The sequence below is a fragment of the Bombus flavifrons genome, chromosome 8 (assembly GCF_040668555.2).
Source record: "Bombus flavifrons isolate JBK064 chromosome 8, iyBomFlav1_principal, whole genome shotgun sequence".
Lineage (NCBI taxonomy): Eukaryota > Metazoa > Arthropoda > Insecta > Hymenoptera > Apidae > Bombus > Bombus flavifrons.
Window position 1 is genome coordinate 14320693 of NC_138449.1, and position 27499 is coordinate 14348191.

Here is a 27499-nt window from a genome sequence, read left to right on the forward strand (position 1 = left end):
CAAAATATTGAACAGATATATATATTTAAAGTTATGAAAAAATGCGAAGATCAATGTGGTTGTAGAACAGGATTATAATTATCATTGCATAATTATGCAAGAAGTAGATTTATAACATATGACACAGCAGTGATAGAATATATGCATATGTTTATATAGTGCCTTACCCTACAATCGAAATGATCCAAACGTTAAAGCCTAATATCAAACCTGTTTTCCTTCTTGGATACATTGTTTCTACACGATTGTAAAGTACAGTCTCATAGACGATAATAGAATGTACAATAATGAAATGTTAAAATTTTTCTCTAGGTATTAAATATACAAAAAAAAAAAAGTATTTCAAATTGAAATCTTCGATTTTTTCTTTAATATTGTGTAAATTTCTTTTGTTTTTTTTTAACAATCTGAAGAACTTCAATTTTTTACGCCAAAGCACTATATTCACTTGTCAATGTTAATGCCTAGCTATAATGTATGTACTTAAGAAGATACAGATATAAAAGAATTTTTTATATAAAAGGGAATATTTTTTTGCCTAAAATCTTTGTAATTTTTTTTTCTTGTCAAGAATGCAAATGTACATTAATACTACGTGTTTTATCACATGTTAGTTGAATATAGATTTTTTATCAAAAAATTGTTTCTGAATATTTTCTATTATTTGAATATGTTTATTGTATGGAGCATAAAGTGTATCTTTTCTTTTTTTTTTTAATATATGAACACAATTAAAAAGTTTGGAACATTTCAAATGTTGAGCATCATATATATTAATAAAATAATATGTCCGAATGCAACATTGCTTAACTCTACATATACATTATAATATCTATATAGAATTTTTATACCTTTCATAACAACAAAATGACTCTTCTGAATAAGTTTTAACAAATTGAACACAAGAATCACCTACAATACAGCAAATTTCATGCATATATTAAACAATGCTAAATGTTGAACATGAAAGTTGCAAAATTTATACTACATATTTGATTAAAATTCCTTAACACAGTCTGCTCAATAATATTTATGTTGTATCTGGTTATATCTTTAGAAATTTATCTAAGGGCACTAAATGTATCTAGCAACAATATTCAAATTTGTGTCATCAAATAGATTTATATTATGTAATGGATAATAACACCTATCCTATCCGATTTAAATTTTTCACATTTCCGCCAATTTTGTGTTTTAGAATATTAACGAAAAGTTCATAAAATGATTTAACCATATAAATTAATAATGTACTAATAAAATACACTACATACTGCATTTTACATACAATGTTAATTCACTCTTAAAAGTAATTCTCACATTAAAATTGCATAAATAAAGTGAAAGTTACCTTTATGAATAACTCTATGTTACAACATAAATTGAACAAAATTGCATACTTTAAATATGTATGATATTAAAACGTTCGCGTATGTGTGAAAGGTTCAAAAACCAAACACTAGTAGTGTTTAAATATAAAAATTAAAGAATATTATTTTGTTACATCTATAAATATAGTAATATGTACATTTACACAAATATATCTGAATGAAAGAATTGTAGGTAAACAGCAAGATGCAAAAATAGTAAACTATTGTAACACTCAAAATACTGTATGAAGTAATAATTAGGAGGCTTATTTATTTGATTTGGTTTTTGAGTCCTTCATACATAGATAATTCCCAAATATGAATTAAACATATATTTATGTTGTTAACAAAGCAAGAGCATAAATTACTATGATGTTATCAATTGTCTACAATATACAAGAATTGAATTGAATGTACACATTTGCATTAGTATGATAGAATTAAAGTTTCAACTGTGATAAGCTATAGATCTACTAACATCAATGATGCATATTCTTAAATGCTAAGTTTTAGTAGTTTTACTTAAAAGCAATAAGCTCAATATATTTTCATGTAGAGCATGATTAAAATAAATCATCATTTTTATAAGTGTACGTTAATTATGAAATTCATGCACTTGTTAATAATCTTCTAACATAAATGATTATTAATAGAATCTCTACTGGAGGCAGTATGTATTATATAACAGGTATGATGTGCCTTTAAAGCGAAAATATACTAAATTTCTTTGCACCACAGACCTGCAAATTCTGAAGCGACATTGTTTCTCTCTATTTGTTAACGCAATATAATAATATACAGTAAAAGTTGATTTGAACTTGTCAAACGTCATTCTCAAATCAGTGTTACTAGAATTTCAAAGCTTACATGTTTTGTCAATATTGTTATAGAGTATTACTATCTTAACAAGTTGATAGATCATATTTTCTAAATTCTCTATTTTTTCTTTGCTATAACAATACTGAAAAATAAGGCGAACTTTGAAGCTCCAGTTATCGTGAATACACTACATATATACACATGACAGAAAAGAATTTCCTTTGAAACTCTTTATCTCTATTACATGACAGAATTTCAAATATGAAATGTTATTTAATGAACTGAGATCGCCTGTAAAAGGCATTAAAATTTATTACATATAATTTAAAGAAGAATTGTATTCAATTTAAGAAATTCACTTAAAATCAATACTGCTTCCTCTCGAAATACCTACGATCTATCTCTTACTAAATCCTTTTTTCGAGGATTAATCAGAAAGAGTGCCACAAGTGATATGACATTTATCTTTTTTACGTCTTACACACCAATGACTTAATTCATTCTAATTAAATTCTGACTAATCTAATATTTTACAAGCAACCTTGCATCCGGAATTAAACATCTATCATTCAATTAATTATTTATGTATAACATGTAATAATGCAACATTTCTCATCATAAAAAATCGTAAGCCTTAGTCGTAATTCGAACAAGGTCATTTGTAATTACAGAATGGATAATTCTCGTCACTGAAATGTTAATAAACCTGTTCCTAATACAAAGACGTTCATATTGAAATGTAAATAATAGTCTTAATAATAACAATATATTTTTAGAATTGTTATAAATGTCATGTAGTTTTACATCAAAACATAAAATTTTTAAATTGGTAAAAAAATGTTGTAATCTTATTTATAAAAAGGAACAGATTTCTTAACTACTTTCATAAGGAGGGATTCTTTATACTTTAAGAGCAGCTTTAGGAGACCAATGATGGAACCGGGTAGGTCCTGTAGGGTAGGATGGTGGATGAATCCATTTGTTTCCTCTGTGACCCATAAAAGGAGGTGGAGATGGACCACCCAAAAAATGAGGAGGCATAATGTTATACCATGGTTGACTTATTGGATGAGGACCATAGCCCATACTGAAGGAGTGGCCAAACCAGGAACGGTTTCTATTTAGGTGCAATCTCGGGCTGTTTAGATTGCGTTTCCTACCTGTACCATTATTGCTATGCTGTTGATTTTGATTAGCAGAGCTTAGTGGTTTTGATTTTTGTTGCTGATCTGTATTACTAGTCAAAGGGGATTTCTGTAAGACATAAAAATATATTATTTCTTATTTAATTTTTTTAATTATTTTTCTTATCTCTTATTATTAAGAGAAAAACAATATAGATATGTACATAGGAACATATATTAACCTGTATCTTAGTCGGCCCCTCAGATTGTTTATTTTCCTTTTCTAATCCTTCATTTCCTTGAAAAATTGGTACAGTATTTTCCTTATCGTCAAATGATGCCAATGTACAATATGACCCTTTGCTCTCTCCAAATCGGCAGCAAACTTCATTGGGATCAACCCAAAGCGTTAATTCTACTGGTAATGATAGATCTTCATATTTTACTCCAGCAGCATTGGCAGCACTCTCCAAAGTTGCATCCCTCCGATTATGACCATTTACACGAATACAACGATAACCTTGGCCTTTGAATGGCTTGTCAGGAAACCAATGATTTTTAAAACGTTCCGTCAACAATTCCACCAAACGTCGTTTAAAACATTCCAATTGATCAGGACTAAATTTTTCGTTTTTTTCTATCAGCTGTACTAAGAATAGTACTGCTGCAGTAATCTCGTTGCGCATGTTGTCTTTGTCGTGTACCAAGTTTATAATTTGCAGATGAAATTCTCCTTTGATGCTGTGATACAATATTCTTGAAAACTAAAGTATCATTTGCTGAAGCTGATGTGGAGCACATAGAGCCCTTCTGCACCGCAGCAATGCCTAAATTTTGTATGATCTATGATGTTTTTCTTTTATTTTTGTTTGGAAAACAGCTTCTGCTAAGCTATTTTACTGTTACTTTCACATGCGCAGTTTATTCCAATTATCTTTTATTATTCCTACCTGAAATTACATACAAGATTATTAATAACAAATCATTCAAAAGTTCAATGTTTCATAAGTTTATATCCACTAATATTCTATAAAACTAAGCTCACATATGTGTCTATAAAAATCTTGTTTGTTTGTTTTTCTAATGACCAAATGAGAAAAAACATTTAAACAAGTAAATTTTGATTATATTAAGTACACATGACTTGTTGCATTATATTATAGATATGTATATAGACACACAAAACGACTGATTTCGTTTCACAGTAGAACTACACAACAATATGTTATGAGTATTAATTAGGTTATGAACCATAATAACTCAGGTTAGGAAAATCATTTAAAGAAACAATATTGACGAATTACACCGCAATCACGATGATTAATAATCAGAAACAAGGCAAACGGCACCATTGTAAGGTATATCAAATTTGGAAAAACGATTGTTTCGAAATAATGAGCACAACGAATTATGCCAGCTCATTCTTGTCGTACCAGGTCGTGCCGTGAGCGATTGTTCCTGAAATACCACAACTCACAATCTTGGTGATTATTTATTTATCATAATATTTCACTGCTGCCGCGTATACTTTCGTTTGATATACATAAAGATTTAGTACTAATATTAAATTGACCTCTTACAATTCAGTGATGAAAATTCCGTGTTTCTGGTGAAACTACTACGTCTTCTCTCTCTTTAAATAAACGTACTCGACCCAACACGTGTTACGTTGCATCAATGTCCATGAAGTATGTAAAAAAATATAGACCTTCGATAGTTGCTCCTATTTGTAATATTACAGATATAGAAAAATAATTTTAAAAACATCAGATTATAACTTACACTCTTAATGTAAGATCCTAAGACAGGATCCTATATGTTTTGAAAGAAATTTAATTTATATAAAAAGTGATTTGTCTTCATTAATTCGTGTATAGATTTGGGATTGTTAATTTCAGTTCTTAAAGATTTTTTATACAGAAACTAGAAACCTAAACGAAATTTATTAAAGTTTTAAACGTTTTAAGCTTTTATTATTAATAGTGAATGTAAAAAGTGACAAAAATGTTAGTCAAATGAAAAAATTTTAAAACATTCTTAAACCTATCAAAATTCAATTCGTAGCTTACTTCTCAACTCAACCTATCAGTATAAATGTTGAAAATGAGTAATGTGCCCTCACACATTACTCATAATAAAATTTTGTATTTATACACGTATTGCTTTCAAAATGGCCGATATAAATAGAAGTTTTCCAAACATTTTAATAACAGGTAAATTTAATAACCACCGTTTTTCTAAAAAAAATTTGTTCATTAAGAAATTAAATAAAATGAAATAACAAACTCTTCGTATTTAGGTACACCTGGGGTAGGAAAAAGTTTACTGTCTCATATTTTATGTCGGAAAACTGGATTAACTTGCATTGAGGTTAGTAATTTTGCTATTCAAAAAGGCTGCCTGGAAGAATATGATGAAGTATATGAGTGTCCTATTTTAGACGAGGAAAAGGTAATTTACAAAAGAAATTTTAATGAAATATTTATGAATACTATATTTTTCAATCACAGTTATTAAATGAAATGGAAGACCTTATATGTAAAGGTGGAATGGTAGTTGATTATCATGGGTGCGATTTTTTCCCTCAAGACTGGTTTGACATTGTTTTTGTGTTAAGGACAGACAATACTATTTTGTATGATCGCTTAAAGGAAAGGGGCTATACAGGAAAGAAGTTGGAAGATAATATACAGTGTGAAATATTTCAAATTATTCTTGAACAGGCAAGAATAACTTTTGAGAGAGAAATAATTCACGAACTGACAAGTGATAACATAAATCAAGTAACAGACAATGTAAATAGAATATGTCAATGGATTGAACAGTGGAAATTGGATAATCAAGAAGAATAATTTAACTTTATAAGTCTTGTTATTTTATTTTTTATACAATAGTGCCTTTATTTTACTATTTTAACACATATTGTTTTACAAGGTTACAGAATAATATTGTTTAGTACAAAAACAATAAACAGACGAAGATAATGTAATATTATTCAGATATTAATAAATAAAGATTTAAGCATAGAATAAAATGTTTATACTTATAAACAATAAATACATTACAACATACTTTTCACATTAGTAATATACATTTATACATAAAAATTAATGTATATGTTATATTACAAATGTTTTATATGATACTAAAAATTATGTTCATTCTATTATACCTAGATCATGTTTTAATTTTCTTAATTTAGTATTTATACTATCATAATATTTCATTCGTATAAGGAGTGATTCTGCCTTTTTGATATTTTTCTGTCGAAATGCATCTGCTACTTCCCTATATGAAAAATGTGTTTATTAGTTAGTTTGAAAATAATGGATTCATTTTTCAGTGAAAAAAATATTACTTTGTTAAATTATTTAGCACAATTTCATTCTCTTGTACTAGCTTCTTTATTTTCTCTACGTCATCTCCAACATCTTCTATTTCTTCATTTTTCTCCATGATTTCCATTAAAAATTCTGCATTCACATTGTCCGTTTCTTCCGATATTGTTATGTCATTTAATTTTAACATGTATAATCCTCTTTTTAGTGGATGTATTAATGTGCTATAAGCATTATTCACTAATGATGATAGGGTTTCAGAAAATTGCTTTTCTTTCTGTAAAAAAAAAATATATTTTGAAATAAACATATTAGTATGTCTATTATAATCAGCACTGCACTTACCTCAGATTTGGTACCAAATTTATCAGGATGTAGCAGTTTTTGGAGCTCCTTATAATTTTTTTGAATTTCCGTAACTTTAACATCATAACTTTTCGGGACTCCTATTATATCGAAATAAGTTAAATTTTCAGGTGGTTCTTGTAATACTTTACATTTGGAGCAAAACAAGTCAGATTTATATACAAAATTGCAGTTCCAACATTTTGACGAACTATCACTTGAATATTGTGATACGTTTGTTAAAATTGAAGGAGAGATGTAATTTTTATCTACATAATATAAATGTAAATTTTGTTGCTGCTGTTTAAGATTTAAATACAAGGCGTTATACTTTTTTATAAAATTGAAAAAAGATTTTCTGAAGTACATAATTTCAGCATAAGGTTATCTTAACTTTATTGTCTTGATATCGAAATAAACACTTAAAAATACGTAAATTTTAATCAATGACAAAAGATTAACAATTAACAACATTAAATATTTGTTAATTGTATAAACTATAAATGATTTGATATTATAAGAGAAATCTATTTATTAGGTTATAAAATATCACGTCAGGTTATATAGTTCGTGGTTCGAATTAGTATCAATAAGGAGGTAGTGTTCCAAATAAAGTTTCAATTATAAATTAAAAGTAAACATATTATGCGAACATGCCGACCTACGAAATGCCATTATTAATACGAATAGCAAACAAGGTATCATATTAATTCGTAATACGTTTTACAAGATACATTTAATATATTTCTTAACCTCGAAATAAATTTTTTACGTTATAATTAACAATTAAAATAACAAATTATATTTGTAGGTACAATATGCATCTGTCTTGAAGAATGTGGCAAATTCTATATTTGAGACAGGTGGATTTATTAGAAAAATTGAAAATTGGGGTGATAAGCAACTTCCATGCGTAACATCTGCTCATGGTAAAACTAATACACACGCTAGGTAGGTATTTACAATTATTTTCTTTTGTACATTTAAATAATATGTCTTAATCAGATAATTCTTATTATATTCAGACATTTCATGATTTGTTTTGATATGCCACCATCTCAAATTTATAAACTTGAAGATGATTGTGGAAGAAATATAAGTATTATTAGAGCAAGTATATATAAACAAAATATTCCACCTAAGAATATACATTGCACATGGGAAGAAGAAATGTTACCTCCACCTTATAGGTAAGTACTTTTAAACTTTAGATAGCGTCTTTATATATTTTATCTGTAATAACTGTTTCATATATATTTTTTATTTAACAGACCCAGTGTGTTAAAACTTTTAGAACAAGCCAAGAAACATAAGCGGTACAGATCTCAATTCAAGTATAATTCTGGTTTTGATTATTATCCTTTCTTGAAATGAATGAATTGCTTGATCACGATATAATATACAATGTATAATATATGTGTAAAATACATAGAAGTTACAAATTTGTGGAGCTATATAAATAAAAATTTGGGCAAAGCCAAATAAGATGAAAATAATTTAGTAAATGTAAAGGTCACCTGGTTATGTTTTTTGTAGGTCATTTATTAACTCATATTATCAATACATTATGAAAAATTATTTTTATAATCATCAAAAAATATTTGTACAAAATACTTAATATAATTATATATCATTTATCATTATACAATAACTATAATAGTTATCGTTTCACGCGTAACATGAATTTTTTAAAGTATAATTTGGTTATACTGTAACTCGTAAGGGATTGGACAGTAACAGTAGCAGAGTTGCCAGCTGTTTATACCGATAGCTCTGTTTTATAATCTATTTGTAATATTTAACAAATGTGTATAATCAGCCGGTTGTGTCCCGTTGCACAATATATTCTTTTCTTTTATATTTGCAAATAAATCGCTTCTACATTAAAGAATGAATTTTTTAACAGTTTTTAAATACATTAATAACATATGTTCGATGTATTATCGTTCAAAGTATACTTCTCAATTTTCACAGATTGAGCATAGATGTGTATGTGCAACATTGAGATTGCTCATATCTTTGAAAAGGAAAGTACACAAATTTTATAATATTGTACTTGACTATCTCCTAAATTAAATGCATAGAAAGTCATCTGGCACGCGCGAAGATGCGTTTTGTGCACCATTTACAATTGGACCACGATAAGAAACATTGTTGTACAAGGAAATTTTGTCCGTAAGTCTAGTGTATCATAAAGATAAAATAAGAGACGCGAATGTAATTGGAATTTCTTCGAACAACATTTAGTTTTAGACGAACAGCTTTACATATGTCTGGTATTTCCAAAATTAATACCACTTTGATTAGCACCCTTATTGCTGCCGTATTGCAGACTAATCACACCCTGTCCAGCCCTTAATTGTTCTTCGGTAAAGTTACGTACATTTTTATCCGCTTCTTTTGGTCCGATGCTTGGTTTACCATAGTTACCCGCCTAGAAACATAAATTTTAAGTTAGAACACCAATACAAAATTATTCCTTAATATAAAATTTTCGTAAGTTAATTATGATTAAATGATTAATATTATACTCAAAGAATTGTTTAAACTTTACATAAAGATGTTTTAACGTTTCTATAATATTGCTGAATAGCTTTACCAACTAGTTTCAATGATGTCGATGTGGAGACGAAACGTTGAAACACTTTCAAAAGGATATAACTAATCTTGAATTTATAGTAAGCTAGAGTTTTCGAAGAAGGAAAAGATGTTACATGTACATATACCTTTCTACCGAGGGATTGCAAGCAAATTACGACTGAATTGAGATTTTGTCTTTCCCACAGATCGACAGTTTGGAAGGTTTCTTGGGCTGGAACACCTAGCATTCTCGCAGCATCGAGGAATGCATTGATATTCTCCATACACTTGAAGGCCAAACTAGTCTTGTTAATTTTCTTCACCGATCCCTCTTTAATATCGTTCACTAGTCTGAAAAATGATGAACGATAATTAATTATGAAAAAATCGGAGTAACAACGATCAATATTGTTTAACAAAGTGTAACTACTTGCAAAGAAGGACTCCGTCTCTCAACGTTTCATAGAAATTATCCATATCCCCGTCGGTGTTTATATTCTCACCGGTGATCGTTTTGATCCATTCCAAACATTCCTGCGCCAGTTCCTTGCTATATTTGCTGTTGATCTGTAACAGAAATGCATTTACGATCAGTCTCAGTTTTCTTTGGGAATCCAACAATAACAAAAGTTACGAGATTATCGAAAAGATAAGATTGATAAAAAAAAAGAGCAGAAATCAAAATTTCTGTCCATCTATCGTCGTATAAAATTCTGATTTAGAGAAAATGTTCTGGTTTATTAGACGTCTTAATTTATGTTTTATTATGTCAGAGATTTCACGAGATTTTCGTCGATCTTTCGAACTCGAAGGGGCACGAGCCACTAGCGACTGCTTGTTATTAATTATGCGATGTGCCAGTGATCCAAGTAACACATCCTGTAGGGTCTGCGACATGAGCCGGAGATGTGGCCGGAGTCACTGACCCAACTTGTTTAAACACTTTGCTCGTTGTTTCTTCGAGGTGCCTCGCAAATCTTTCCCGTGAACGAAAGCATCGTTTCGCAGAAAGTTTCTGCGTTGTTTAAAAAAGATTAAAGACGTAGTATGTATTCTCATTTAGTTTTCCATTGTCAAGACGATTTCCAGAGTAACATTTTTTTTTTTTTGCTTTCTACGTTTCTGAAGAGTACATAGAACAAACGACGAAATGCTTACCGATCTATCGATATAGAAGAGAAACTTTAATCAACCTAGGAAGACAAAAATCTCTGCTCCAATTCCAAAATAAGGATCAGGAATACTTTTGGCCCCTTTCAAGTACCAAACTCGTTTCTGAATTCAAAATTTTACAAAAGACGTTACGAACGACCACGGCAACAGCATACGACGAGATTCGTATAACTTGAAGTCCGTGGAGAACGCGTAATGGGCGCACAGTTATTCACGTAAAGGCTACCTAAAAAGGAGAGGTTCGTAAGCATGGACCGTCGCATTCATCCCGATGCAGTATGTATATTCCGTTAGGCATACGGTGTCTTGATCGTGATGTATTTCACGTGTCTGCGTCGTAAAACGACCAGTCTTGTGATCCTGTGCATGCAATTAGAATAATATACTATCGATTTGGCGTCTGGTATCCTTGTTCTAAGCGTGGTGGTAATCAGAATTTTGCAATATTTGGAGCATCGTTGCAAATATCTCTTCGTCCGGTATTTTCATTTTTCAGATTCTTCGTATTTTCGAATACGTTAAATAGATATATCAGAGTTCGTAAGTGTGGAATAGTAAATTTTATTAAATCAACTATAAGATCGAGAGAATCGAGCAACCAGGAGGCCAAGCGTATTAATTATAAATTATAATGTGAATCTATCAGAATTCTCGTTACAGACATATAAACCAGGAAGTTCATAAACAATGCCTCGTTCAAAGAAGTTTCACGATAGAGGTATTCACTTTCTCCGAACGCATCATTCGGCAGTCCGTTGAAATTGCATCCTAATCACGGAAGAAGAATATGCACGACCAATTACAATGTGCAATTAATAAGAATAATAGCGATTGTTAAATTCGAAGTGTTGGAACTTTCACGCAAGTGTAGATCTTGCTTCCTCTAACTTCCTCCTGTTATTTCGCTATTTCACGGAACATTTTGTTGTTACGACTCGCCTTAGTCTATAAGACGTCAAAAGGAAATACGCGATATTTCTGTATACAAGCAAACTTTTTTCCGTGTTAAAAGCTATCTTGTTTCAAGCAAAAAAACATCCTTTGCTATATTATCACTCGTATTTATGTAAGTGTTTCTAGTTTCTCGTATCTTTGTTTGAAATAGAAGCTTTGAACGTTGTTATCATAAAATCACATAACATTATCGTTATCATACGATCACAGAGTCTCGAGTGTCCATAATAGCAGAAAACATGTATTACATTAATGGAAGGAAGATTACGAGCGAAACTCAGATTAATTTTCTTCGACTGACATTTCTTTTATTTAATATAAATCCTTCGATTCTTATAAATATTATATTTGTAATTTTTATGCGTGTAGAGCACGTTTAGGAAGTTATAGCAGGTAATCTGTGTAGTTACAAGTGTTCTCCTACACCCGGTTCCCCATAGCCAACGATAATATTCGATTCGTCCTCAACGACATCCACTATCTCCGTGATATAAGCCCGTGTATGATGTAGAACACGATGTGAATACTATATTTAGATATTGAGTAAGCGCACGATAATTTCATTAACGAGGAAAGAATGACGAGGAGCGTTGAAAAATGCTCGCGGTTTTGGGGTAACCGAGTGGAACGAAGCAAACACCGTTCCGAGCGACGTGTCTCGCTTATGAAAGTACCTTTCAGATTACTTAATACGGGATTATAACATCGGCGAGTCTTCTATTGTAAGGTTGTAGCTCTGCAAGATCATTTGCATAAACTCGCGGCCACGTCAGCGGTCGCTTTGCAATTTTTGCTTGTGTAATTATTCCCGTGCGTCGCCGTGTTTGATCTTTCGTTTCCAGTAATATCTATTATTATACTTATTACGAACGCGAATAAAAAAGATCATTCGCCTTTTAACTTTTACAGAAATTAATTTTAATTATTGCATTGTCCGTTTCCATTGCTCGGACAAACTGAGAATGTTTTTCTTTTTAATTGTAATTATCGTGTTCTCATTTCGCGTTTTCACCTCGTTGAAAAGAATTGTTGATCATAATGAAAAAATATGAGAACCTAACACGATATGCCAGGGAAACGATTATTTTCTATTTTGTTTCTTTCGTGATCGAGAAACGAATCTAAAAATAACAGTCGCACGATAGACGCACGTTAATTTATCTAACCTCGACCAAAGAATAACGCTTATCGTTAGGTTAAATTTCACGAAGGCAACGTACAGGTCTTACAAAAGCTACCGAGGCAAAACGAAATGTTTAGGGACAGGGTGTGACGTCTACCTATATAGATTCCGCTGCATACCAGGCGATCTTGAAGCTGGATCTTCTCGAGCAGGCTGCTCAAGTTCGAAGGGCGTGGTGGAGCCTATTGTGTCGAAGATTATGTGGGGTTGCAACAGGCGAACCCTCGTTTATATCATTTTTCTTGCTTCCTCCGACGAGCGATGCTTCCGCTATAAAAAGTACGCTCGAACGTTATCTTCTTTATAATTGACTGGAGTTGTTTATAAAAACCGTATGTTTTTGGTAAGAAAAATGGAAGAATCCTTATGTTCACGGCAGATTTTACCAAGAAACAGTCATGTTTGTCGAAATTGTCTATCACGCTCAAATAACACGACGTAAGAAACGACGTGTCGATATTAGATTATTTTACGTGATCATTGCACTTTACCCGATTAGATATCGCATACTTGTTAAATTTTTAAACGACGCCGTACATTTTTGTTTACCGTCGCGTTTCCATTTATTTTTGGACAGAAAAATATTTAGACATTGGTCTTATCTTTTGTCATTGGAATGTAAGAGTTACTATTCCCTGTGCAAAGATATTACAGGTTTCATTTCGATTAGTATGAAATGGATAATTTGTAATCTGTGCATTCGACATCAGCTCGTATAACCTTCTCATCGTCAAAATCTGAAAGGAACGCAATTTGTCGCAGTCACGCAGATCGTTCTGCAAAGGAACGCAGCTTGTATGGAAGATCGTTGCAAGCGCAAGTGTGAGTCGGTTGCCGGGGCAAGTGTTTGCAGTTAAAGGATTGCCTCGTGTCTCTCTGATACTTGCGACAACGACGCTTTTAACGGCGCTCTAGCTCGTTCACGGTCATGAAAATTGGGTCAGAGGCCTGGCCATCAATGAGTCGCTGGACAAATTGAAGGAATTGCTCTTCTCGAACAGTATGCCACCAGCGAAATCATTTTCCTCGTTACACCAAGTCAACTTAGATTAATTTATTGGTCATAGAATTAACGTTGTTAACTAACTTACGATCGGAGATGAAGCCTACGATTGCTCCGTTGACTGATGGAATAGGAACATGTTTTGCTCGAAAGTGTCTCTGAATTTCTTGCAAATATATCAAAATATTACCGGTTATAATTTATTAATAATTTAATTTGTTTCAATTTGAACATTATTAATGTTGCTGATTATATAGAATTATTGGCTTAGTCAATATTTTATATTATACACGTCGTTTAAGTTTGATTTATTTCTACAGATTAAAAAATTCCTACCAATAAATCACTTACAATTCCTCTTTGTCAGAGATAAGACGATTAAGTAGCAATTGCTACGAATCAAGCTGTATTCGCTGTATACGACGCAGCAATATTTCAACCACGTAAGATTTAGTTATCGATTAGACGATAAGAGGCAGTTAGATCGATCGGCGCAACGATTTTTAGAAAACCATCGACTAATATCTGAATAAATATTAAATTGATATGGAACTGTGATATCGAGGCATGAATCCTGTGAATTTTATAATTTCTCAGAGATGGAATTCGCTGTACAAGCAATGACGTAATGCTTCTGTATAATTTTACGCAATTCAAACTCAATTTTTTATTCTCTCTTAATTTAGCAGAATAAAACGGCCAGAACGAGTTCGGTACTACGAGATTTGCAATGTTCAGAACGCGTGATCTAAAATTCCTTTCCACGAATCGAAGAAAAAAGAAAAACAGATGGAATTGCATCGATTACGTCGATTCACCTTGATCACGAACGCAAGGAGAACAGCATTTAAAAGTGTCTCTCGTTCGACCAGTTTCCATATCGGTGCAAAAGATTTGCTCCTGAAACGATTGGTTGTCTAACGATCTATCTTAGGAAGTAGATTATCTTAAAAACGACCTTCGTCATAAATCTATAATTAATCAACTTTCTAATGAATATTCTGTAATATGACGCAGTTGCGATTATTTGTCTTTCAATAATTAATCTAATTATGACTCATATGTGTTCTTCCGATAACCAATCTCTTTATCCCTTTCATCTTTATCTTCCACTCAATTTCTACCCATTCGAATTATTTTTATAACTTACTCGATTACGTTCTAGCGATGAAGAAGACACTCGATAATTTCCAAAGTACATAGATAAGTACTATCTACATTACTGTCACCTTGATCGGCTCTTTCTCACGTTTTGTGCGGACAACTTTCCAGAAAAGTGATACTTACGATTACATTGCATACAATGAACGTATAAAATTGTCTATGAGTTTAGTAACGAAAAAAAAAAAAAAAATAAAAAATAAAAAAAGGAGAAAAACGCAATCTAGATTCAAAAAAAATCGTTGACCTATTTTAAGAGGAGTCGCGATTGCGTAATTTTACGTTTCATACACGACACAGTTTCATACAGATACATAAGCGTGTTTGAACGTGAGTCTCCTCCAAGGTTGCCTGCCTTGTCGGCCATATAAGGACCTCTAAACGAGATGAAGCCCGAGCAGGTAAGACACCGTCGCCACGTCGATAACCATCTTGTGCTCGCACGTGAAACTTTGCAAGTTGAACGACATACTTTGTAAATATACGTCAAAAAGTTATACAATCGTCGTGAAACATTGCTTTCATACAGCTCATCACTTTTTTCAGCCATTTAGACCGAACATCTGCTGGCTGGGTCACACGGAACTCCATTAACTTAATTTTATTGAACAAATTGTCGCTTGTTTGTGTTACTGATGCCAGGATTTCGATTTGCTTGGCTTCTGATTAATTTCAATTATATTCTACGACTTATACGTTCTGCTATATAATTCTACGAGTCCAGATATCACTGCAAATATTCTTTATATCTTGTATTTTGTATTCGTCTTTTGTTCAATTATTGCAAGTTCCATCGATCGTTCGTCGCTATTTATGCGATCTTTGCTAACGAGCGCGCGAGATTTCGTCCTGATGGAAACTGATCGCATACGAAGTGGAGAAGTTCACGGTTGTTCCTCGACCGTGAAATTCCCTGTAGCACTCGTGGGAATTGGAGACTGTTAATTTAAAAGAACGCAAGGTCACGAGGGGAGATCGTGTCGAGGTTGCCGAGGTCTTTACAACTCGGTCATTTTTCGCGGCCCGTGAACTGTTAATTAATTCTTCAGCAACTTTGAGCCCGTTCGGATAATTTCCCCTTCGCGCGTGAAGATATGTAATACGAACATAATTTCTGTATTAATCTTTCATTCAGTCCCCTCGAGCATGAAGCTGAAATTCACCGGTATACGTAATTGCGGACAATTTCGTAAGATGTTCCATCATCGTGACGAACGATCGGTAATTAAAGCTGTTTCAACTTGATAAGTGTCAAAGATACGACGTAAAAAAGAAGCGATGCTTCTTGTGAGTCATTCGTGAGCAAGAGAAAGTTCACTGCAACCTATGCATTTATACTTTATCACGATACTTTGCATCCGAAGAACTTCATGCTCGGACTTTATGATTACGGATCTCGAGGTTAATTTCTTTTAAATAGCCCTTTACTCAAATCGCTACCATATGGCGATCAAATATCAGATAACTTCGAGTATACCACTTAAAATAATTAGACTATCGAACTTGACAGATTTATTCTCCCATTAAATTTGATACATATCTGTTTAACTAAACCTAAACTTAAACTTCTAAATAACTGTATATTTAATAAACTTGTATAGAAATTACCGTTCGTGTGTATATACATTTACGTGGAAATTAAAGATGCAAAACTACGCATAATACGCAAAAACGTAACATTTCCGCAATGGAGTACTCGTTATAATGTTTTATCCCAAGGTAAAACGAATTTCTATTTAAGTTCTATTCCTTTAACCGTGTTCATAAAAATAATTGCACAAAAACTCGCAGTCTAATCGTGAATTTAGAAATTTCAAAGGACACTGTCATACTAACCTCCATATCCAAGTTTATGAACAGTCACGCGTTGATGATGTTCGATGACACGTCGAATTAACGGACTAGCTTTCTATAAGTTTTATCGAGATTTCTTCAAGTTAAATATCTTTCGACGTATCTCGATGAATCAGAGTCGACTTGGTGGGAATGTTCGTAGCGTGCTGTCGTAAAAAGAAGGAGAAGTAGAATGCAGACATAGGATATTCTACGGACTCGTATCTAGACTTGCTGAACAGAATTTGTATTGCACTGCACGATGTCCTTCGCCTCTATTGCCATGCTCGGCCTCGCGCGTCAGCTAATGATTTGTGCGTACAAATTTACGTAGCCAACGCGTTCTTGGTATTTCGCGATTTTAGATCGCAATTGCGAGAAACATCCGGAGGAATCTCGTTGGAACGACTTTCACATAGATACGCGATATTATTAAAAAATATTACGCGAATTCTATGAATTTATTCGAGAAGAGGAATTCCACGAGTTTAATGCTAGAACCAACGTAAGAGTAGTCAGAATGGACGATTTGTAATTCTTTTTTTATTAATTTCTAGTCAGAAATTTCGCGCGATATATTTTTAGGGATTTGCTTTGGGTTAATCGCGAGAGAAACCTGCTGTAATAATCCTAGATTGAATTCTACACGTAAAAATGTTAAAAAATGCGATTATTTTTGAAACTTTTATTCTCGAGATTTAAATTTCATTTCTAAAGTCACCGACGACTGCTGCGTGTATAATTTTACTCATCCATGAAAGGAAATATTTTCCAAGATCTCCAACGCGTCTAGTATGTCAATTTACTGGCAGCTGTTAGCTACGAAGCGAAGATTCACGCGTGGAGATTCGAACGACGGAAGAGGAAAGGTCAGCAGCGGACAACAGGAATTGCTGGAAGGAGCCTGAAGGAATTTGCATCGTAAATTCTCGTATCGATTGTTATATAAACGTAGTAAGGAAACTCGAATGGTAAGCAAGGAACGAGTGTTTCTCGAATGTTCGCCTTCGGTCATTCGTTCCTAAAATGGAAACCACTTTATAGTATTTCCGGTGGCTAATACAGATATCTTGTGCACAGGGATGAAGCACGCCTATTTTTAGAACCGTAGTATAATGCTGCACATTCATCGTGCTTGGTTCACGGAAACACGTGGCTATAATTGTTATCTCTATTTTGTAACGAAACATCGGTCCCGTATGGTGTACCGTGGGGAACGATACAGAAGGCAGGAATTGAAATAACAGTTCTTAAAAATATCGTGCCATAAACCACAAGGGAGAAGCGTGTTTCAACTACAACATACGTGTAATTAGCGTGTTTGGAATTAAAAGCAGTCATGGTTTCGTGAGTGCTACAAATATCAGTGAAAACAAATGCTCTACGAAAACGTGGGCGTGGTATATCGCATGCTATATCCTGGTATATGCTATAGTAATTCTTGATTGTGGATACTCGTACTAATGATTGCTGTATGTTAAGTATAAAATGTATTAATATCGATATTAATGTTATTCAAAAAGATAAGATATTAATACAAACATACAGTGTAACGAAATATTAGACTTCAAAATGGAGTATGAATAACAAAAAATATTAGCGGGAAATAATTGCTAGAATAAGGTACAATTCTGCTCTATTTCACATTTAACAGTCCCATTACCTATTATCTCTAAGAATTATTGTTTTTTTTATAAAACTACCAAGCAATTCGTTTTCGAAGGAAAACATTGCACCGACTGACCCAATAATTATAAAAAATAATTACGGTTCGTGGGATGAACCTTGTACCGATAGCAACACTATCGTTGACCTCTCGTCATTCTATACGTTTGTTAATTTCTTCTAATATCGCAAGTGTAGTATTACAATTTTCGATCGCGAAAATTCGTGAAGCCACGGCTCCATAATTTTTCCATCTTTAGAACGCAGCGAGATCTTATTCGCTTTCTCCGATAATTGAACGAATGACACAATAACAACGAAAAAGAAACAGGACCAGTAAACGAACGATCGCATTCCAGTAGCGATAAGCGTATCTTTATAATGAACATGCGTTTCTTCACGAGTGTTATAACGAGCGTCCTTCGGACTAGTTATTCGCCGATTGTTTCACGAGACAAAAAAAGAAACGAGTTCGGAGCCGGTGCACAACGAACCCTTTGTATTTCACCCCATTTTTCTCTCTCGTTTGATCGAGACGATGAATATCGCGTTTCTTTTTCTCATATTCTTCTTTTCTTTTTTATATGGAACGTAGTTACTTTCCATTGTACGAGTACAACACGAGGATGACACAGTTCCGCTCCACTTTTTTGCTTGTAAGTTAATTAGGAAACTGAGGTTGCTCCTTTTCCATCAGTTAAGTACCGGTGTTCTTCATTTAAAGACGACGAATTTTTATTGGATCTGTGGTTTATTTTCAAATTGATCACCTTTGAATTTTAACAATCGACAGACCGAGAATCAAAATGGCGAGAGTCAAGATTTTAGAATTTACTCAGATATTTCAATTTTCAGAAGTCTCGTCTTTCAGCCGCGATACGATTTCACGACTGTAGAAAATACGACGAATTTGTTATAACAAGAAATGCAGAATGCCAGCAGCGAGGTTGATTCTCAGCTCTTCGATCGTCAATGGCGAATAATAATCACGAAAAGAATATTTTATATATTTATATATTACATATATATTTGTATATTATTTATTATATATTACATACGTGGCATTTTTATAAAACCTTTATTTCTTTCACGCAGTCGATATTTTTTCTGAAATGAAATATACTAAGATAGATATCCTCGTAAAACATGAAAGTTATCGTCTCTGTATCACTAAAATATTTATAGTAAAAGCAACGGTTATGAAAACTTTATGAATGAACTCGCGTAACCCATTACGCGCAGTACTACGGTTTAACGTTATGAAAGAGTAACGTACAAATGGATCCCAGAATAGATGGTGATTCCACTGTTCACGTGGTAACCTGGAAATATTAGGAAGGCAAAAGGTGAGTCGAGGCGAAGGAATAAGTGTACCATGGCCGGTGAGTTTCGTTTCGAGGGACGCTCCCTTCTTTGGCAACTGGGACTCATTTTAATTCGCCGAACGAAAGAAAGGATCGGCAGCTGTTGCTCGAACAGACGATTCCCTCCGAGGCGAATTCGATGGAAACGCGCCAGCACTTGAGGTGTAACGAAAGGAAACAACCTTCGACCGTATCGAAATCATAAGATATACTTGACTTATCTACGTTTACGTGACGGCTTGTCATTTCCGTTCCGGATGAAATTGCAGATTGAAATTCCCTTCAAACTGCAGCGAATTCGTTCACCTTCCTTTTTTGCTTCCAACCAAGAGAATTTGATTTTTATGCTCGAAGAGAATCAACATCGAACTATACTTTCATAGAAAGTTACTTTCGTACGCAGATTTACTATATTTATTTCGTAAATTTATTTCGTACGTAGATTTTCTATATTTCTGCTAGCTGGCATCGCACGCTTGAACATCTGCATCTGCACGGAGTACAATGACAGTTCTATTCTGGAGAATTTGATTGAAATACGCGTTGACTTCTTATCGAGGAGGAATTTGATGATTAAACGAAGAGTTTATTTATACATTGAACGAAATTCTGATTATGAAACGATGGAACGCGAGCGATTTAATCAATTCGTCTTAAAAAAGAAAAAACATTTTCAAATGGTAAAATCACGTCACGATCTTCCTGTGGACAGTTACGTTCCTTCACGCTCCGCATTCTAATTACACTTGGGATTACTCCGCGATAAGCGTCATGGAATATCTCTGACACGAGCATCGTAATCTATATACACAACTGGCTGACACGTACGTACATATAGGACTAAGATAAACGTGTGAATTATTTCAACGTTCCTAAGCATTCAATAAAGCATCGCAACGTTCACCAAGTGCAAATTCCGTCTCTAATTCTTGATTAAACAGCAGTCAACAGACAAAACAAAACGCTATTAATACTACAGCTTACTATTAATTCTCTCTTCTCGTTAATAAAATAATAATTATCTTTAGAAAACGATAACTAAATTTCATATATAAACCCCTTAGAAATGACGTCAAAATATTTTTGAAAAATTCTTTCCTCAAATATCGATAATCAATATCGAAAAACAACCACTTCTCTATCACTAGAGAAATAATTCATCTATCGTACAGAGCACAGGTGCAACGAACGTACGACGAGTTGCGCGTGCGTGGCCACCCTCAGTAGGTCGAATTCCTCGAGGGATGGTCTCTCTCAGTAGGTCACGAAACACCAGATGAAAGAAATACGTATTTTAAGGAGAAAAATTAAATTCATTCTTTACCTTCCTTTGCGCTTCTGCCGCGAATCCAGACTTGGTAGCCCTGTTGTTAGCCATTTTGTTCACCCTTGATCCGTTTCACTGAAAGGAAATGCACAAACAGAACGACGCCGATATTAACTACGAACCTTAACACGAAGTTCACCGTCCGATGATTGCGGCACGACTGACGCGCCTCGGAACCGTGTGCCGATCGGCAAGAGCAAGAGTCCTTTCGACGCTTATTGGCCGACCCGGGACTGGTCGAGTATTGAGTTTTCGTCTGACGCCGAGACACGTGACCTCCGTTCTCCAGTCTGGCACGAAGATGACGTCAGGCGCCGTCTCTGACGAATTCCTGGAGTCGCTTTCGTGCGGAAAAATTTCTCTCGGAGAGAATCTACAGGATATACCTATGGCGTGACAATGGTACGGGAGGATGCATTGCGTTTTAATCGAGATTATCACGGAGATTCGTGATTTTGGATGTCGTCTTAAAATTGTAATATTCAATAAGCGAAGTAAAAGTAGCAGGACTATCGGAGAATTGAGAATATCGTGGGTCATAGCGGAGTAGGCAATGGTATTTCATAAAATTGGTATTTTGTTTTTAATGAAATATCTATGCATTTACGAGTACATAATACTCATGACAGATGAAAGTACACACAGTATCAGAAGCGTAATCGTTATATTAGATCGTCCGAAAAGTTTCTTTCGTCTTATAAGGAAATAATGGATGCACAACATTTTCCGTTTTATATTATTTTATCGAATTACGTATGATCCATTTTGTTCTATCAAAATAAAGATCACAACGTTCGACAGATTAGGTTTCATGTTTGTATAAAGATGCGTCGTTGTAAGAGACGGGTCTGTAAAAGAAAGACACTTTTCGGACAATCTAATATTTAATGCATGAAGCAAATCTCTGCGTAGGTTTCATTTTTACAGAAATTTCTGTAAGCATCCGTAGGATAACATTACAAAATATTAGATAAAAACGCGCAACTTAACGAAGAAAGGACAAATGTAAAGCCATAGAAGTGTTAGTCGACACAGTGGACGTTATTTTTAAGCTTATATATGGGGAAGTAAATTTTAAGGGGCCGTTTTTTTACAAACGTTGCTTTGTTAATTTTGTGTGCCATGTGTCTAGGCTCGTGGTTGATTTGTGTGCACTGGTGACGTCAGCTTCAGATATAGGCTGACGAATGCTTCGAAAGGCACTTACTACGTTTTGAAACTGTTTTAAAATCTTTTATGTGGTAATCTTATCGTAGCTTTGTATTTAGTCATCGAGGGATAAGTATTTCGTTTTAATAACTTTTTATCCATTTGTGATAACTCGACGTGCAAGTATGATTTGTTTTTAAAACCTTTATCTGTTTCAATCCTATAATTTTTCCTCCTTGGTATTATACTAAGAAAATAAAGCTTGCAGTTTTATACGAAACATAGTAGTACAAATTTTTACGAGACGAAAGAATGCCAGCTAGGTCGTAGAACCTACGATGAATACAGACTGTAAAATCCTTCGACTACCTTTATCCTGACCACTTTCTCGAGCCACTCTGTTGCTTTAGGACGCTACAACGAGAACTCGTTCTGGAAACGGAACTGGCAATAGAACGACAAAGAATTTTTTACGTATGCGTTTCATTTTGTTCCCTCGTTTCCAGTAAATTGAAACTTTCTTCTGACCCTAAGCTCTTACCCCTTCTATTCGCTTTCAAAACGAACGTGAATTCTACAAAACGAATATTTAACAAATATAACCACGTGATCCATTAAAAATGTTCCATAAATCCAGTTTTACGTTCGCTATTAGTACTACAAACAATTTCAAGCAACGATTGGTCCACGCTCCGAGTTACTTTGCTATTCGCGATATTTAATAAATTTCGTATTCCTAGTTTCCCTTTTCAAAAGACGAAATCATCGCGTCGTAGTCGCACTTTAAAATAAAATACTTCAGTCAGATTTACGTTACTATGAGCTCGATGTCTTAGACATTTCCTCTGCAAGCTGCACGTAGGTTCTCGTACATCGGTTACTCGAGTCTCCGCTGTATTTTATGGACATTCGGTGCCCCGTGAGAAAAGCGTTGCCGTAACAGTAGGAATCCATGGAATTTACTTAATAACTAGCAGTTCTTATAGCGTAACGCGGATCTTTGGAAGAATCTACGTAAAACACCGTTTTACTACGTTTGAAACGTCCGTTTACGCAGAGTAATTTGTGAGAAATCGGCGATGTTTTCTCTAATTTTCTTCTTCGACGAGTGAAGACTAAATCCAGTGAATTTTAATGCTGAGAGATCGCGAAAGAGCGAGAATTGATATCGTATAAGATTAAGTATTATGTTTTTCATTTGGTAACAGGTATGCAATGAAAACATGCCATAATAGGTAACAGTTACGCTCGACCTTCTCCGATCTTAGCGTACACTAAATTTTCTGCTTACGTATTTTCGTATACATGTCACGTATCGATGACTCAATCAACTCTATACTACTGCAAGCCCAACGAACGTATGATTTGCAGAAGGCACGGTGTGAGCTCGTAGTACTTTGTTTCTCCTCTAAGTGGTTTGCCAATATATCTCTTCAAGTTAATGAAGTTTATCGGAGATTTAATGAAGACGTATGTGCTTCGTATGTAAATTCATTAGATGACAAATTCAATGAGCAAACATGTGGAGCATATGGAGATAAAATTCCGTTACTATCTTTATAAATCACAAAAAATATCCAAACCGACTGTTTGCATTTTAAATCGCTAAATTGTTCTGAATAGAACCAGTCAATAGACTTTTATCGTATGTATCATACACCGCTTAAATCATACTCATCCGAGCATATAATATATTTAAATACTAAGCAACGGTGTTTTACTGTCGATTAACGAAAGTGTTTTATAAAACGCAAGAAGAAAGAAATTTACAAATTTCTATCGCACTAAAAAATACTGCAAGAAATGAATTTCCATTTAGTCGCGTTGAAAAGATTGTAGTTTGGATAAATAAATGTAAAACGATTTCTTGTCGGGAAGCTGGTTGGCCGAAAGATTCGAGTCTCACCTGGGCGTTACGCCACTGCGTGGGACGATGCACAGTGCAGTCGAGCGATGCACCAAGGTCGAGGCCACCTATGCTATTACCTGAGAGAGTGCATCTTGGATCGCGTATACGTGTGCGAGCAACACGCGTTGCGTGCACACGTTAGCCGCACGCGAACCAGTGTTAAGTGCAAAGACCTCCCCTCGCGTGTTTCAGAAATACTCGTTAATTTGACGAGCGCGACTTTACGTGGCTCACCGTGCAATTTTCGCGACGAAACCACTGTTTTATTTCCATTAGTTCTCCCCTTGTGAGCAAACAAATTTTTCTACCTGCGATCGACACAAAATCGCTAGTTTCCAAGTATCTCTTCTCGAAAACTCTTACAATTATATATAGTAGCGAATAAAAGGAAGTCTAAGTATAAGTGGTGCAAAAATGCCATAAATCCACGCAATAGAATTATATTTGGTAAAAGCAGCGAATAAATATATCTTGTAGAATACACGACAATCATCGACGCGATGAAAAATATCCAATGCAAAGGCATATACACGAACAAATTATTTAGCAACTTTAATCTTTTTCTCGTCCACTACTGTATATATATATGTATAAATATTAATTTCATTTCGAATCTTCTTTCCTCAAGTTTTGACCGCTTTTGAACACGGTTTATATTTCATTCCTCTTTGAATATTCGTCGACTAAGCATGGAAGCCAGATTATTGCAATCTAAGTAGAAAATGTTGATGATATTGCTGGAATTCGATTCGAGGGAATGTTATTTTCTTGGCTGGCGAACGTTTCAACGCTGTCTCTTTACTCGTTAAATTATGATTCAACCGATATGCGTATTCTTTTTCTTTGTTCGATATATCTGCACGATAAGATATAAAATGTACTTTTGTAGTACTTTTAAATAAAGTATCGTCTTTCGATGTTTTACCGCAGCGTCACGCATACCGAGCGCAATCATGCCTGACCATTCGATCCTTTCTTTCTTGCCGATTCACTTACGGTTTCCATCGAAGGGTGATTAAAACCGGATCGAATGGAAACCAGTCAAGGTAACGTCCTTGCGATCCGGATGGCCTGCTGGCGTAGAAATTCGGCTTCGCGCGAGCTCATCGATCAACCTGTCAATAGTTAAAGCTCGAACGAATTCGAGCTTCAATTATCGATGCATTTATTCGAGGCTTACAGTTTTATTATATCGTATCTTTTACTCTGAAGTATTTTTTGTAGCCATCTTTTTACCTGTTAATTTCCATCGAATAACTTTCTACTCGATGCGAGACGTTTTATATTAAACGATATCCGTTGCAAGAGGAGAATAGAAGAAGGGAATTATTTTCTAGACAACTTTATTACATATCAGAATACAGCCTACAGTTTGTAAATTAGATGCTTATCGATATACTCTTAAATATAAGTAACATCCGGCAGGCTTAAATAAGAGACATTGCCATCTAAAATCCATTAAAAAATATGAAAAAACGATCGTAACCGGATAAAAAATAAATTTGAAAGTCATAATGCACATTGCTTTGCTTTTATTATTGATTACAAAAAGTCCTCAGCGTGTACGTGTCTGTAACGTGTCTCTGTTTCATGTATCCACGTATTATATATATATATATTTATTTATTTATTTATTTATTTATATATGTATATGTATATAATGATATGCATGTACGTGTGTTCGTGTGTGAACGTGTGTCATCGTGTGTCGATGTAAAGTTCCGAATCTTTATAGAAGTTACGGGAAGATGCCAGGTATATGAATTTTCCTTTCATACCCTCTGTTCTTCTCGTCAATGTCTCTCTTTCTCTCTTTCTTTCTTCCTTTCCCTCGCGTTTCTCTCTTCTTTCTTTATATGTTATCTAGAATCGCATAGCATGTACAACGTGTATGTTATTTAATGTCGAGGAAGAGCCCGTGGCAGTGAACAGAATGGGTATGTAAATATAGCCTACGATCTAGAATAGAGTACGTGATTTGATACATTGCTTTTGCATGCATTGTTAATGATATTTCCTTTCGTGTAATTCTCTTATAGTCATTACAATTCATCTTCATCTTCGTTTCATTTCTTCCGTATAGTTTTGTTTCTTTTATTTTGTTTTCTTTAACTAGCAAGCATATAACAACTGATTCGTTTCTTCTTCTTTATTCTCTCATACGATTATTCTCTTTTTTTTTCAATGATATGACGTGTCAATATGTAGTAAAGTTACTCTCAGGGAGCCGCCAAAGCCAAACCATAATCATCTTATAGTCAATATAATTTAGCTATACAACGGTGTATATCAAAACTTATAAAATACCCAAAACCACTATGGCGGCTGCCCTGACCCTGCATTTTGCGCGATATTCTTCTTCTTTTGATATGCGTTTAAGAGCCAGGCTTCTTATTGGTCATTGATTTCAAACATTTAAGAGTTCGTGGATCTCGCCTACGTGTATTATGTATATGTGCGTGATCGATCGAATCGATTTCGTTCTTTTTCGTCGTGACGTGTTCGTCGATATCGTTGAAACGTAAAACAATATCCTCGACCAGAGTCGCGTTAATAGTCATTATTTAAAAGCTGGCGGCGGTGCCCTTTGTCCATTTGTTTTCGACGAGTCCTCGCTGGTCATCACCGTCACCAGTTCACCGACTGCTTTCCCTAAGTCTCCTAAAAAAGAACATTTCAGTTGAACTTTCTGTTGTGATCGATCTTTTGCTCCTCCGTTTTCTGGAGTCTATCTATTTACACGATTGAGAATCACCTCTCCTTAAACACATCGTTATATCGTTTATAAGCGTTTATAAATCGATTACATGCAGGCATACGTGAATGGTGGAAACATTGCCTGGCGAGTGAGTATTCGAGTTAATAGTTTGTGATCGTAAACACGTAGAGACGAAAGCAACGAGCAGATAAGACTAACATATAGATCTAACGTTTTGTATATAGGGTGGATTATCGAGAAAGGGCACGTTAAATATTTCTTGTTTTTGAAGACGTAGAAATACTATTTCTATATCTTTGAGAGAATTTAATTCGCTTGCGCGATTATCAAAGTTTAGCCATCTATAGGAAATGTTTAAGTATATCTCTTTTTTTTTTGCTTCACCCTATATAGTTGACAAACACCAGATATATTAAATTTCACAACAACGAGTGTACACGACCAGTATTAAGCGATGTACGATTCTCGATTCGAGAAAATTAGACG

General features: G+C 34.0%; 6 protein-coding genes and 1 long non-coding RNA gene across 19 annotated transcripts in view; 3 read left to right on the plus strand and 4 right to left on the minus strand.

The window, feature by feature from the left end:
- Positions 1-326: 326 nt before the first annotated feature.
- LOC138182550 (maternal B9.15 protein) lies at positions 327-5033 on the minus strand. Of its 5 annotated transcripts, none has more exons than XM_069118523.1 (3): positions 4891-5033; positions 3553-4260; positions 327-3440 (listed from the first exon to the last, which is right to left on the minus strand). In XM_069118523.1, exons 2-3 carry the CDS (start codon positions 3994-3996, stop codon positions 3087-3089), a joined length of 798 nt encoding a protein of 265 aa, XP_068974624.1. In that variant the 5' UTR covers positions 3997-4260; positions 4891-5033; the 3' UTR covers positions 327-3086. The 5 variants fall into 5 exon arrangements, with proteins under 5 accessions (XP_068974624.1, XP_068974625.1, XP_068974627.1 ...); XM_069118524.1 differs by having other exon boundaries at positions 4884-5018; XM_069118526.1 differs by having other exon boundaries at positions 4788-4995.
- A 341-nt stretch (positions 5034-5374) lies between these two features.
- Ak6 (adenylate kinase isoenzyme 6) lies at positions 5375-6344 on the plus strand. The gene is made up of 3 exons (XM_069118530.1): positions 5375-5523; positions 5610-5761; positions 5821-6344. Exons 1-3 carry the CDS (start codon positions 5421-5423, stop codon positions 6160-6162), a joined length of 597 nt encoding a protein of 198 aa, XP_068974631.1. The 5' UTR covers positions 5375-5420; the 3' UTR covers positions 6163-6344.
- Positions 5902-7506, minus strand: Hsc20 (iron-sulfur cluster co-chaperone protein HscB-like protein, mitochondrial). Its single transcript, XM_069118528.1, has 3 exons — positions 6994-7506; positions 6669-6925; positions 5902-6598 (listed from the first exon to the last, which is right to left on the minus strand). Exons 1-3 carry the CDS (start codon positions 7360-7362, stop codon positions 6469-6471), a joined length of 756 nt encoding a protein of 251 aa, XP_068974629.1. The 5' UTR covers positions 7363-7506; the 3' UTR covers positions 5902-6468.
- Positions 7507-7553: 47 nt separating this feature from the next.
- mRpS6 (mitochondrial ribosomal protein S6) lies at positions 7554-8412 on the plus strand. The gene is made up of 4 exons (XM_069118535.1): positions 7554-7691; positions 7805-7944; positions 8019-8183; positions 8265-8412. The coding sequence occupies exons 1-4, from the start codon at positions 7647-7649 to the stop codon at positions 8365-8367; spliced, it is 453 nt and encodes a 150-aa protein (XP_068974636.1). The 5' UTR covers positions 7554-7646; the 3' UTR covers positions 8368-8412.
- Positions 8413-8514: 102 nt separating this feature from the next.
- Positions 8515-21438, minus strand: Chd64 (transgelin calponin-3). Of its 2 annotated transcripts, none has more exons than XM_069118533.1 (4): positions 21234-21438; positions 10004-10140; positions 9720-9924; positions 8515-9427 (listed from the first exon to the last, which is right to left on the minus strand). In XM_069118533.1, exons 1-4 carry the CDS (start codon positions 21285-21287, stop codon positions 9257-9259), a joined length of 567 nt encoding a protein of 188 aa, XP_068974634.1. In that variant the 5' UTR covers positions 21288-21438; the 3' UTR covers positions 8515-9256. The 2 variants fall into 2 exon arrangements, with proteins under 2 accessions (XP_068974634.1, XP_068974635.1); XM_069118534.1 differs by lacking the exon at positions 21234-21438 and adding an exon at positions 16884-17037.
- Positions 10493-11483, plus strand: LOC138182557 (uncharacterized). The gene is made up of 3 exons (XR_011173826.1): positions 10493-10618; positions 10702-10985; positions 11393-11483. It is a non-coding gene; the product is annotated as an uncharacterized LOC138182557 (long non-coding RNA).
- Positions 21439-25620: 4182 nt separating the features above from the next.
- Positions 25621-27499, minus strand: part of LOC138182547 (dystrophin, isoforms A/C/F/G/H) — a 439773-nt gene continuing 437894 nt past the window's right edge. For all 8 annotated transcript variants that reach the window (XM_069118516.1, XM_069118515.1, XM_069118511.1 and 5 more), the window contains one exon: positions 25621-26955. In XM_069118516.1, coding sequence (XP_068974617.1) covers positions 26855-26955 — 101 coding nt within the window. In that variant the 3' untranslated portion in view covers positions 25621-26854. The remainder of the gene's footprint in view (positions 26956-27499) is intronic.